This window comes from Helicoverpa zea, chromosome 20 (assembly GCF_022581195.2).
Source record: "Helicoverpa zea isolate HzStark_Cry1AcR chromosome 20, ilHelZeax1.1, whole genome shotgun sequence".
Taxonomy (NCBI): domain Eukaryota; kingdom Metazoa; phylum Arthropoda; class Insecta; order Lepidoptera; family Noctuidae; genus Helicoverpa; species Helicoverpa zea.
In genome coordinates this window covers 2,449,262-2,463,871 of record NC_061471.1, presented here as the reverse complement: position 1 = coordinate 2,463,871, position 14,610 = coordinate 2,449,262, and the positions used below count along the sequence as shown (strand labels likewise).

Sequence of the window (14,610 nt, the reverse complement as noted above, 5' to 3'; positions counted from 1 at the left end):
AACACGTGTACTAATAAATTAAACTGTGAGATGAGTTGTTATATTATTTTAGAAAAGCAAATGGAATGCCTTGAATATACAACAGATATTTTAGTTAGCAAAACAAGTAATTTGTATTGGATTAGATATATTTGGTACGATTTGTAGAAGGATGTTGTGAATGCACTATTAATGTTAACTAATTAACAAGTGTCTTTGTGTTTTTGTTGTCTATTAAGAGTAACAAAAGTTTGTTAATACATACTGTTTCGGAGAACAAATGTTCTGTCTTTTGAGACCGTTCCATTTTTGACAAGACCCTGATCCAATCTTTGTAGGTGGAGAAAAGTTTAGATGAGGCAAGAGAAACTTTAAAAAGTCGCTTGCCTATTCTATAGAAATATTGTTTTCCATTGAAATCCAGGCTCTAGGTTAGAAACTCAGCTGAAAAATCCTGCCTTGCTACAATTATTCTAATGTTTCTTTGTAAGTCTTATGGTCCTCATATCTTCGCAAAATATACCCATAACATGGTCAGATACAGATAGATTGTTCAAGAAAACTGCCTATAAACATACCATGCCAGAGAATAAAGTTATATTAAAAACTATAAAAACACAGTACATTGTAGATATCTTCCCAACTCTTTAACTTCTACGAAACCAATAAACTTCCAAATAACTAGATCAGTGGAAAACTCTATTTATTCGTCGCCCGTCTTCAGCCTTAAGCCCGAAGATATCCGAAAGTCCCCGAAGATTCCCGAAAGCGCACTAAGCTACCGATAGTTAGTTTTTAATTAAGATTGAGAGTAATCTACAGATTGTCCAGTGAACCGGTAAAAGTCATCAACGAGAAACTGAAAAGTCCTTGAGAAGGAAATAACAGAAAATACTGCTTTACTTGATCGAATACTCGACCGTTTTATTTTGGTTCGTTTTAAAATTGAAATGAAATAAGGTCGTCGTGGTCGAAGCATGAATTCATAGAATGAAAGCAATAACCAGAACTGAGGAACTTTTAGTTATTGAAATTTTTTAGAAATTTAAAAGCTAAGTATGTATGTAGTAAACTATTAAGAAGCAATTTTATACCGTTCAACAATAAAATGAATTATATGTACGTACTTATTTATATTTACATATACTTATTTATGTTTACATGACCTAAAAATAAATTTATTTGTCCGTCAGCTATGTCAAAATGGGAACTGAATTATGGAAATACTTAAAAGCCCTGTACAACTTACTTGACTCAGGAAACGTAGTCCATCCATATAAATGTTAGCAACCACTTGATTTTAACTACTCAAACTCTAAGCTAAAAAAATATTTAGGTACAGTACAACAGATTTTACGGGAAATACAACCCGTGCCCAGATAAAAGCTGCCTGATGATCTTCATCTGCAAGCCTTCACTTGTCTCCATACCAAATTTCATCTCAAGCAGTTCAGTCCTTTAAGCTTGAACAAATTTTTCACCTTACAAAATAAAAAACTGTTTTCTAAACTAAAAACGCATCTCTTAAACAACATACACAATTAATACGTTCATTTAGTAGCAGCGACAATCCTGCCGGTGACAGGACATGCGTCATATCTCTTAGTTTGTTTGTACGTCTGTGTTGCTAAAATATACGACTTCTTGCACTCGCGCGTGCTCATAAATCAACAAAGCTAGGCTTATTAATTTTATGATGGTAGGTAGCTGGATGTGGCAGTAATGTAGGCATCTCGGTTTGTTAGCTGTTTTTGCTTTAAAAAGTGCTGTTTGTGTCAGTTTTAAAAGCATAAGAACGTAGCAGACCCTATGAGTCCATTAGACTTTTTTTTTATTTATCTGTTGATATTACAGTAACTATCGAATATTGTAGAATTTAGTAAGATTAGTTATTTCTTCTATAAGAGACTATGGAACTCGGTCGAAGTATTGGGAACTTTGGAAGCTAGATGAAGAAGCTTTTGCCCAGCTGTGGAACATTATAGGTTAGTAACATTAATAGATACTTCTTCGACCGTTATTGCAATAATAAAATATAAATATTATTAGAGAGACGTATCCAGTATTAATATAACAGTGGTGGTAGTAATAATATAAGATGGTATCTGAGGTGCGATTGTTAAGGCTTGCACTTTGAGGTCGCAAGATTTTAAGTACACTCGGCTGCAAATTTTCAGCAGTTTCTACGTTCAGTGATTTTCTTTTATAAAGCAACATATTTCTGAGTGTCTCTTATTATTCAAAAGGTTTGTCTTCCCATATAAATAAAAAATTGTTAAGTTTTAACCTAAAACTATCATGTGCCTCGTACAAATCTGTGTGTGTGTGTGTGTGCTAAATCTATACTCAAAGTGCTAAAGCAAATTAGCTAGCTTTCTTGAAAATGACAAACATACGATCAAGCTTAGAACCATAAAATGAAATTCTTCTACCATATCAACCTAACAGTCTTCCAAAAAAGTATCTAAGCTCAGCTCAAAATAAGGTGTATAGTTAATAATCTTTTTGGCTGACTGTACAAAGAGATAACTCTATTTGTACCCGCCTCGCGAAGATGGTAGGCGAGTATTATTAAAAACTTGTTTCTTGCAAAATATTATTATGAATTGTGACCGTAATAGGAAGTTAAACTCTTTGACTTGGTTTTGCTTTTATTTATATGAGCAGTTTATTAGTTTTCGTCTTGATATCAACATACCTACTCTATGATAAAGTCATCATCATCATCCTCCGAGCCTTTTCCCAACTATGTTAGGGTCAGCTTTCAGTTTATTTTAAAGTATCTATATAGTATATTAATAGACAGTTTTACTCAGCGTTCGCAGAATTTACCTACTCAACCTCGGCGGAATTATTATAGGAAATAACCTGACAATTTGGGTACTAAACGAAGAATGGTTGGCTTAAGTTCTGATTAGTTGATTTATATAAAATTTCAAGCGACAGATAAAATAATAGTCACCAGTATAATAAATACATCCCAAGACAGCAAGATAATGTTTTGCCAAGATTTTAGCATCCATTTTCCAACTAGACTTGAAAATATTACCCTACTATCAAACAGATCTGGCAATTTATTTTCACGGCTTAATAATACCTCTCCAAACTATATTATTTGGTGACAAAAGCCTTCCTTTGTGCTAAGGCAATAAAGATAAAATTTAAGGGGGGTTGTCCGTTAGAAATTACTTAGAAAAAGGGATAGTTTAGACACAATTGAATGACGGACAAAAGGCCAATGGATTCAAAATAGATGGTAGAGTGATGCTTGATTGTGTGTGTGAGTGTTGTGTTATGCTCATTGCCTACGTTCACGACGGACGATGATGATTGTATGGTCCAGTGGTGAATCTACCGTATTCTGCACTGTAAGCATGACCACAATCCTGACTTACTTGCTTTTTTTTTAACACGCTTTTTTTTATGTAATGCCTTATGTACTCTTCTGTACACCGCCTTACACATTATGCTTATTCCATATTCTTGTTTGACTTTTGATAGGTATTTTGGTGGTCCAATAGATTTTTGAGGGCTAACATGCCAGTGATATTGATAATCTGAGTATAAAACAAATAAAATAAAACAATAGAATTTTCTTAAAAATGTATTTATTTTTCATTTTATTGTGCTCTTCAATATTTATTAAACGGACATTCTGTCCATGAATTTTAATTACATAAGTGTTGCAACTCTCGATATAATACAAAATGAAACAATAAAATCGAATAAAAAATAAATAGTTATTCACTTAAATTAAATAAACAGATAAAAACAAAAACAACATTTTTGACGACCGAATAATATTTTCCATTTACAATACAAACGAAATGCTCAATTTTACGATGGCGAACAAACATTAAAGTAGAAATATAAAAGCAGAATGGAGGACTAAATAAAATGGATGCTAAACAAAACGCAGTCAAGCTTTAATACTTTTAAGAGCTGTAAAAACAAATCGACGGATAGGAATTCGATACATTAACTTTAGCACCAAATGACAAAATCAAATAGTACAATATCGATTCAAAAGAATATCTGTGTGATATATTCGAATGGAAAGTGGTACCTTTAATATGATATGATTATAAAATTCAACTTAGTACTCTTAAATAATTCATTTAACTACAATTTTTGTACATTATCTACAAATTCAGAAATTCATTTACATCATCATCTTTCCATAGTTTTTACACATGATCAATCATTAATTTGATAGGGTTCACAATTATTGTGATAATTTAAGGACTAGTTCGAAACTTACTAGGACGAAACCGCTATAGCTACCTAAAAATATGGTCACATGAATTTTGTACAAAACCATCGCTATACCAGCTAATAAAAATAACGATTTCATCAAAATATCGTATCGCTAAAATCTAAAGGGACAGACTCTCTACCAAGCAATAAATTTTGTACAATTGTGTAGAAAAGTAGTCCCTAAGACGTTTAAGGTTCATAAATATTCGACAGTAACTAATATTCAACGATTAAGTTCACCGTCTCGGAAGGCATGAGAGAATTGAGGCCGCTGAATAAGTTAGGCCATGAAAGACAAAGTAAAACTACTAAATGCAAAATTGATTACATTAACCGTGATTCAACACTATTCACTTCGTCACTATTCACTGGAAGTGTTATGGCACGACTGTCACATCAGTAGCCGAGAGCACGACATGTCTGTTCATGACATCGGTATCTCTGCAGACAATCGGTGTCTGGACGATGCCCGAGTACCGCACGTCCCGCACGTATTATTACTATAGCCGGAATCCGAGCCGAATGACGAGTCTCCACTGGGAGGCTTCGGCGAAGCCCGGGGTCCTCTCCAACAGGCAATTCCTGGCAGTTCACCACCAGGCCAGGCACCTCCCGCACTCATCGGCAGAGGACCTTGTGGCCTCGCTCCAACCGTCCCAACTTGGGGATACAGTCTCAAAAGAGCATCCAGAAGCACACCTTCATGGAATTCTGTAGGATCAGGCGGTCCGGGTGGATGAATATGGCGCTGCATTCTATGTTGTGCCCGTCGTCTTTCCAAAGACTTGGGTCTCCTGTCCATTCGCTGTTGTCTAGGCCGATGGGGAAGAGACTGGGGGGCAGGTGGTCTTGAGCAGGTTCGACATGGAGCTGCCTCGCCAACGAGACTGAGTTCATCTTCGGCAAAGTGGTCGTCACTGTGTAGGGATTCGTCTGACCTGTGAGGTAACTCTTCGTATAGAGGAGCCCCACAGGTATCGCCACCACAGCTGTTCCCACCTCGCCACGTGCCTCCGGAGCCGCAAACGAAAACCCGGCTTGGGCAGTTTGGTCTTTTCGTTTCCACCATCTGTAAAAATAAATTTAATTTAGTACAAAGATTTTATTAAACAGGAAATAAATCACGACTGGTATAATGATCAAATGGAATTCGAGGGTTTGTTTCTCTTGGTCAGGACTTCTGTAGCGAATTAAACCACAAAGCACACCGGTTAATTAAAACAAAGTCAACGTTGAAATATGAACACAAACAGCAAAGTTATCGAACAACTAAAATTCAAGGCAATCATAATTTCTTTGAAGGGTAATCAGAAAAATCTTTTCGAGACAGAATTTTAAGAAAATATTAAACGTAGATCTATTTGAAAGTCAATTAAAACGTGTTAAGTTCAGGTCTAGACCGAAGTACAGACTTGTAAAGGCCAAACGGGGAACTTTGACAGTTTAACAAGATCTCAAAAGTTTTGGGTTAATTCTCGAAATTTTTCACTAACACGGTACACAGGTTGTTTAGACTAAATTAAGTTTGGTGGTTGACAGATGTTACGCGAAACTACTTCGAACTAGAACTAAATGTTGTGTTAGTCGTGGCAAATTAATGTAGACAGCTTTCGTCGGCGTGGAATATAGCTTGAAACTTGCATCTATTAATGGTTCTAACTGTACAAGAAGTCTAGTCAACATGACGTGTTCTATGTAATTTATTATTTGAAACTCTTGTTTTGAGATGGAACTTTAAAAAGTTTTCTCGACAAAAAAACACATGCTCTTTCCAAGATTTTAAATATTGAATCTAAGACCTTATACTCAACCGCCTCGTCCCAACATCATACGTTCAAAAAAAGTCATCCAAGTGTTAAAGTCCTATTCATCGCGATCATCAATTTCCTCTATCCCAAAAGGGTACACTTAACCAAGTAATGATTCTAATGAATATGGACGCGACAAATGGACTCGGTAACTCTGAGCGACATGAACCATTTCATTACTTCTTCCCCGAAGATATGTCAGGTCATCTACTAGATTAAGTTTGAAGGCCCTTAGACCCTCGTCTTGCGTGTCTGGAAGGCATACTGGCTGGAAATTCTTAGTTTCGCCTCTGTCAATATTGGGATCCCACAAAGTAGTGCTTCGAGGACGTGTGCTGTTTTTGTTATGAGACAGTTTTCTAGGGTTCGTTATTGGGGTATTTGGGCGTGTGTTTTTGGAAGTTTTTGCGTAAGAAAGAATACAAATTTTCCAGATACAGAAACTTAAATTGTAAACCAAAACTGAGTAAATGTTTGTCTTTCATTCATTGGACATTTTACTTTCTTTTTCACTGACAAACTTAACTGTATCGTCTATCCACTTTTATTGTCAGAAAATCAAATATGGACATAAAAATAGGTGCTGTCTAGTATCCAAACAAGTCGACGGAACAAAATAGGTATTTTCTTCCCTCAGGCTGAATCCGACCCGAGATATTTTATTTATAAAATTGATAGTACTAAAGTGATTGAGTCGCAATCACTTTCCTAACACTATTGGTTAACTAAAGCTACTTTATTGACCTTTTTGGATTGGCTTCGAGGTACTAGTACAAAACTTTCGGAGTAAGTTACTTTCATGTTTATTTTTGTATGTTAATGTTTCAACATGATTGTATGAGGGATTTCGGGATAATGTACTTATTCGTTTTTCAATTAATTACATAGCAAAAGCCGTCCAGACATTTTTTTTTTAACTAGATAATCTCAATACTCGTGCCCGTTTAGTTATTATTGCAAACTTAACCCATAACATATTCACTGATGAACTGCCCATTGTTACAAACGACCCCTATTCCTCTTATCGAACATCAAAAGTACCCAAAACCTTTTAACTTGCTCTAAGAAAAATTTTTGCTTACCTCCAACTGTGGTTCCAATTCTGGTCTATGTGGTAATGGTGGCCTCCTTGGCAGGTCCTGTAGGTCTTCGTATAAAGGTGCTGGAGGTGGAGCCCGGCGTTGGGACCCGCTGCCCTGGGTGGGGGCCGAAGACTTTGAAGGCAGAAGGTTGGTTACTTTCCTTTTGTGTCTATGGAAGAAGAGAAGAGAGTTTGTTAATAAATGGGAACAGCGAACTGATGTAATTTATTATTTATGTTTTGATGATGCGTTTGGCTAATTTTGAAGATGTAGAGATTATTGGTAAAAACTTTTACTATTTTAGGTTATTTGTAGATGCTTCTAGTTGTTGGTACAGATGGCGTTGAATAAATGTATTAAATTAGGTGAAGTACATATTACAGAAAACAGCTGCTCAGTAGATAATAAAAATATCCATAAAATATGAAAATATTCCATCCCATCTTAGTAGGTCATGACTGAGTAATAATATTGTGTTTTCATAATTAATCCGAAGAAAATGTTTTTCTGCATAATTTCTTTATTCCACTCATTACGTAGATAGGAAAAGCCATTGTGATAAAGATAACAGAAATAATTAATTGCTCTTACTGCTATTGAAGTACAAAGAAAATAACAAACAAAGGAAAAATACATTATAATGTCAGTTGAATTGTTTTTCCCTTGAAGGAGATAAGACTACTGTTGCAAGTGCTTTGCAGTTTGTTCAATCAAAATTATTAGAAAATGTTATACCTAGTCGAAAAATACTGAACTGGTGCTAATGAAAAATACTGTCAATAACAGTTATGAATAAGCCATTTAAGATTCATATTAAAGGGCTCAGGTATTTATAACTTGTGAATCGATACATATGTCATATCGGGTGTGTCGTTCATAATCACATTAAATGAAATGCGTTAATATACTGGTTAATATATGTCTATTAACACAAAGAAAAAAGAAAAATACGTAAAAATAAAAAAATGAATTTTTCAATCAAAGTAAATAGAATAAAAATGTGCGAAAATTAGAACACCATTTAAAAGTCAGTCATTACAAACAACTGTAATTCTCCCTTGAAAACTGACAGCTGTCAACTGAAAAACATTCGATACTCCTAACTTTATCTCTGCTTTACACATGATGTTGTAAATTATAAAAACGAAAAATGACTCCTGTGGCTAAACCAATGAATGGATTAGGTTATTTTTTTTTTTACAATTCATCATAGAATATCATAAAGTATATGCAATAGAATTTAATGTGATTGTGAACGACACACCCGATATATGTTCAAGAGTATATGCTAGATATAGGTATTTTATAAGTATGAATTATAGATGGATTGGCTGAAAGATAATAATAACTATAGCTAGAAATAATGTTATTTGTAATATAACGTCATTCAGAGGAGTATGGAAGAAGAAAACATGTTGCACCGACCCCAAATAAAAATTTTGATAAGCGCAGGAAAATGATATTACGTCAGGTATAATTTCAATGTTGCCATAACTTTTTTGATCAATTTACTTCGTACTAATATATTATCAACATGGTATTAGTTCCACACGGGTTGCTTAGAGGTTTTGAATCACAAAAGAAAAATGAACTTATTATAAACCCATTAGATACGCTAACTTCACTTCTTAAGGCAGATGTTAGATGTTTTTTCGACAAAAAATATTGAAGAGTGCGTAGATAAATATGAATGGGTTCTGTAGGCAAAGGCATAACATTAAACACTATTTTTAAAAGTCTAGGATATCAAAAATTATGTTTTTATTCAATTGTATTATTATTTCAGTTAGGACTTTTCAAACTGTCTTTTAAAAAAAATAGTTTTTGGTTAATCTATACTAATATTATAAAGCTGAAGAGTTTGTTTGTTTGAACGCGCTAATCTCAGGAACTACTGGTCCGATTTGAACAATTCTCTCGGTGTTAGATAGCCCATGTATCGAGGAAGGCTATAGGCCACTTTTTATCCGGGTTCGTGCAGAGATTCCCACGGGATGCGGGTGAAACCGCTGGCAGAAGCTAGTAACTTATGAAGAGCAACTTTTTTGAATTGAAAATCAATATCAAAGTTTGCTTAGCAGACACATTCCTATTTTTTATTCATTTTAACTTGAAACACTTCAATAACTTAGTATTGAACTATACCTTTCTTATTTACTTGGTTCAGAGGAACAAAATACTCGTAAAAAAAAAGTATTCAAACCAAATCCTGCCTCTTCCCCAAAGCCTTTTATTACGGATCTCTAATTTCAGGTAGCGGTTTTTAAGTACCTACGGATCATTTTATTATACCAAAGACTAATCGTAGGGTAGTTATGATTGGTATAAAGTACGGTCCACTTGATTGAGACGTTTGTACGAAAATATAGCATATGCGTTATTTTTTTTCGGTTAAGTTTTTTTGAAGGTGAATGATGATATTTGCTTTGTGATTTTAAGGTAAGAAGATAATTTAATAATGCTTTCGATTTTTTTTTGTGTAATTTTAATTGTTGTTTTTAATATTGCGGATTATTATTGTGTTTGATACGATTATATTATTGAACTTATACTCGAAGAAATCCAAGGATCTTTATATTTGTATTTGTAGAAGATTGAGTGTTCATATTCTAAAGGTGAAATTCCACCGATATGCACTATATGGCACTGCACCCTTGCACTTTGACTTTGACTTTGAAATATTGGCGGCAATTTACACAAGCTACGCCCAAGATCTCTATAACCATTCTAATCCTTTACAACCATTTACCTTAAATACAACCCAAAAGCTCATAAAATGAAAATCCAAAACAATAAACTGTACGTAATCCTTATAAAGTTTTTTTTCGACTACAAATGTCGTTGCTTGCATGCGACATGTCGGACTGTCGGTGCTACAAAGACTCGACAAGTCGTGTCGACCACCCACTGAAAACGACCCGGGTAGTGTAGTCGGGATGTTGAGAAGTGGCCTGTGACAATTTGTTTGTATGTTTTCATTTGTATTGTGTGGTGGCTTGTTTTAGTTTTAAAGTGGAGTTGTTGATATGCTTAAATATTTTGTTGTTTGGTAAAGCTATGTTGCTGATGATGATAATGATGGCCATAGTGTTAATAATAATTAGTTTAGTTTTAATCATGCATTGTATTGTACCAAAAACACTTGCAAATGTTTTCGAATGTATAAGAAATTATATCCTCTAAATTCAGTAGACAGTGTTCTACAATAATCAAGAAACAAAGAATACTTACCTAGAAATAAAAAATTAAGAAAGAAAATTCATTTGATTGCGTAATTGGAAATTTTCAAATAACAATACTGCTTGAAATATGTATACCAAAGGAGTTCACGTCCAATTTTAACCAAGCGTACTATAGCTTACACCCAACCTTATCCACGTCGCATACTTTATCTGTTATCTCATTTTTTTAAAGATAATTCTATTCTAGCTTCCTTAAAACATTAATCCAAACTAATCTCTATAATCATCTAGATAAAGTGCCTAATCCATTGAACTTTTACATTGACATATGGCTTATCTAAACTAGAGAAGGGAAGCGAAACTTTCTGTCGACTATCGATAAAGTCAATAACATAAATCAAGTTAATACCGACCGACAGTTATCCAGTAAATACAAATAATTTGATTCCGTGTCGCGATTTCATCGATATGGGTAAAAAGGTCGTAATTAATATACTCTGTTTTAATCGATTGTTTAATTCTTTAAGATTAGACCAATTTATGGGTATCGATTAGGTTATTCGATTCTGATTTCAATCGATTAGGAATGTTTGTTTTTGCCCTTTTTCTGGTTTGTTGTAATAAATAAGATAGTTAATTTATAAATATTTATAAGTTTTTGTAGGAAGTTTGGGCTGTTTTTCAAGTTTTGAAATGTATGTTAGAGGAAATGGCTTAATGGCGATACTAGAAGATATTTTGTAACTGCTACTTTACTTACACAATCAATTTGAAAGTATCTCCATTATATAATTATATACTTATCGATATGTTTACTTCAAACTTATCTAATTAGAAGTTGGCATTCATGTAAAAAATATTTCGATCACAATTGAAAGGAATTACTTCATATTCTTTCACTGAGTACTAACTCACTTGATACACACTTTACGGTAATACCATATTCTATGTAAAATTGGAGAAAAACATTTAAATAATTCCACTTCAAGAAACATTCAAACGAGACAAAAATTAATGTTCAGAAAAACTAAATAAATTATTCACAAATTGTACTCTACTCGCCTAAATGTGTAGCTGGGACATACGGAGACAATTTATATCCCAAAGGACTGGAACGTTTCGTAGAAATAGGCATATCAATATTTAATAATATTTACGACTTACCTAAAAATCTACTGAGTACCCGAACACTGCAGACTCGCAGACGAGATGGTAGGCAATTTAAAAAAAAAAGAAAATCATCATCATCACCCTTTTTATCGTACCTACTGCTGGGCATAGGCCTGGAAATCTCACACTGGGAAGGATTCTTGATTCCAATCAATGTTTTCAGTCGGTCTGATACCAGCTAAGTAGTTCCGGCCAAATACCTATGTATGTCTTTGTAATGTGCGTACTACCATCCATCTCCATACTGAGCCCAAACAAACTATCGGTCGACTAAAAGTTTGCAGTGTGTACTCTTAATGTTAAAAAAGTGAAGTTGAATTTGGCCATTTGCAATATTAAACTTCGCCCTTTTTTAATATAGCAAAATGAAGGTTTTAAGCCATTTGTATATACTAAATATTTGAAGTGTTTAGGTCGCCAATATTAAACTCTGGCTGGAGTAAAGTCGTGTGTTTAGTCGGTTAAGTCTAATATTTGGTGAAGGTGAAAAATTTCAGGTTTTAATATCTACAGTTTTAGGGCACCTTTTGACGAATACGTTTTTATCACTCTCGGCTTTTTTATTACCCTTCTGTGTTAAGGCTTTTTCACCAACATTGAATTCTTCGTGAGACAAAGTCTGATAAAAGTAAAACTAATCCTTGCTTAAACAGACAACAGTTTCTTTGTTTCATGTGACTAAATTGAACATGGGTACATTTCTTGGGATTTGAAATTCTTATTTCTTCTTAATTATGCCTCAAGAGATTCTTTGACGATCTGCATGCCTGCCGTAGCGACTGGTGGCCTCGAGGATTGTAGAGGATAAGAAAAAAATATCCGAGCGCCAAATAATATCTACGGTACATGGAGATGAACTCACCTTAAATTAAGGCCAGTAAAATGACACTCCTACACCAATTATTTTACTACTCCAAACCAACATCTAACACCAAAATTTTCAAAACCACAAGAATTTGTCACATCATACCCACCTCTTGCCCAACAGCCGACACTACTGCTAAATCGATGTAGACTTAGCGTTTTGTCGATAACCGCAGGTGTCGTATTACTCGATCCGTTTACTGGCACGTCACTAAGTGTAAACGACGTGTTATGAGGTTGATAGACGTTTGAGTCCAGTCTAAGAGACATGTGCATTCCGTGACAGGTGTGAGCCGTGACGCTTGACGCGTGAAATGACGTGGCCTGTCACGCTATTTTTTTTTTTTTGTGTATGTAGAATAGAGTTGGGCATTTTGAAATTGTAATTATGTATTTCTCTTTGTTTTTGTGATGTAAATTAAATTGTCAGTAATATTTGTAACTGATGTTTCTTAATTGTAAATTAATCGTAAAAAGTTTTTTTAGGATAATTTTCAATTGTATAAGACCAGCATTTTATAGACCCAATTTTTGAAAAACCAGAATTACTTTGAAGCATTTTTTTACATATCAGCTTACTTTCAACAATCTTTCCGTATTTTACACATTTACAAAACCTTTTTAATTCATCTTAACTCATTTCAAGTAGCTACCCAGTCTCGTATTAGATACTCTACATAAAGGTGCGGCAACACTACACAGTTACCTACATGCAGTGCACGTTAATGTAATTAGATTTACGTCAAAGTAACCACACAAAGGAGTAAGTTGCAAGTATCTTTCTACCTTAATACTAAGCGTAGTAACCTGAATTGGTAAGTACTAGCCTTATTTGTGAAATTAGACTTTCGTGCCGCGTATTGAGAATTTAATGATAACATAGATGAATAAAGTCTTTTGTATTTAAGAAAATAAATGAAGGTTTTCCTTGTATATTTTGATGTAAATAAGTATATTTTATAATGTCACAGAATGATTATTTTGTTACATGATTGCTTTTATGAGGTTGGTAATAAACTTTCATTAAAACTTGCATTGTATTAAAAAGAAGGCAATTTTATTGTATCAATTTACAATGTAGGGAAAGCTGAGAAAGTACCACATTAAAAAGGTTTGCTATTTCATTCAGATTAATATTGTAAAAACGGCTGGACCAGTTGTGAAAACATAATAAAATTGGAATCATATATGCAGCCAGTCTTCTGGGCACGTTTCCGGAGGACAGTGATGCGGAGGAATACTTCGACGCCTGATCGATGCTCTTTTATATTTTATGTTTATATATATTTTGTATATAGTATTTTATTTTTAGTTTTGTTTAAAGATAAGTAGTTTAAGTTTGTATATATGTATAGTGTGTACATTGTAGAAATAGATTATAAAAATAAAGGTTAAGTTATATATTTTGGGATTTAATTTAATTTTTATAGTTACCTGCTTGTAGATCCAATAATATCTACTAGTATTACATGTTAACAAAATCTTATCTCTTACACCATAAAATCCCATCAGGTACCCGACATTGATGGGGGTCCAATTAGACCAACATCCGTTGATAACAGCTCACTGAACACGCTTTAGTTGGCGCCTGGGAAGTGTGAGACCGCCTTTACTAAGACATTATTACGTGTAACATAGCAAGTGATAGGAATTCCCACTGTCTTTTTTAGACTAATCAAATTGGATTTTTTTTATTGTCTTGTAAAGATGGTATGCTGAAAATTTTATTGACATAATTTATGTGGTATTTTAAAAGCTGCAATTCGAAAGAGAAAATGTGAATGAGTACAAAAATAAACATCGAAATGAATTCAAAACATTATGTGAATAGAGGTTGAATTTCAGAATAATAAATTAATGCAGTCGTTAAGGAATTGTATGTAGAGCTTTTCCAGCCACACTAATGGACTTAGTAGCTCGTAAATATACAGTTTTTATTGCCAACTGCTTTAATAAACTGCTTGAGTAATCAGGAAGATTAATGCTGCGTTTATATCACTAGCCTTTACGGGGGTGAAATTATTTCTGTTTACAAATACGAGGAAAACACTTGGCTTAAAAAATATTTTTATTTTTAACCTGCACATCAAAATATAAAATTATGACAGTAGCAATCTCTATCAGATTACAACCATATGCCATCAAAATCGAACACCTAATAAGTGATGAGGAGGTGTCAAAATTTCCGAGGGTTGTAAGCGTTCAACTATGGCGTGGCTTAAACAAAAGCAGATTAAGTTACAGCCAGTTCCTTGCGTGATACTGACA

At 34.0% G+C, this 14,610-nt stretch overlaps 1 protein-coding gene across 4 annotated transcripts in view; it reads right to left on the bottom strand.

The window, feature by feature from the left end:
* Positions 1–3,639: 3,639 nt before the first annotated feature.
* LOC124639995 overlaps positions 3,640–14,610 on the bottom strand; it is a 190,284-nt gene continuing 179,313 nt past the window's right edge. For 3 of the 4 annotated variants that reach the window (XM_047177545.1, XM_047177544.1, XM_047177548.1), the window contains 2 exons: positions 7,127–7,295; positions 3,640–5,305 (listed from right to left, as the gene is read on the bottom strand). In XM_047177545.1, coding sequence (XP_047033501.1) covers positions 4,661–5,305; positions 7,127–7,295 — 814 coding nt within the window. In that variant the 3' untranslated portion in view covers positions 3,640–4,660. The remainder of the gene's footprint in view (positions 5,306–7,126; positions 7,296–14,610) is intronic. The other variant, XM_047177547.1, reaches the window with a different exon arrangement.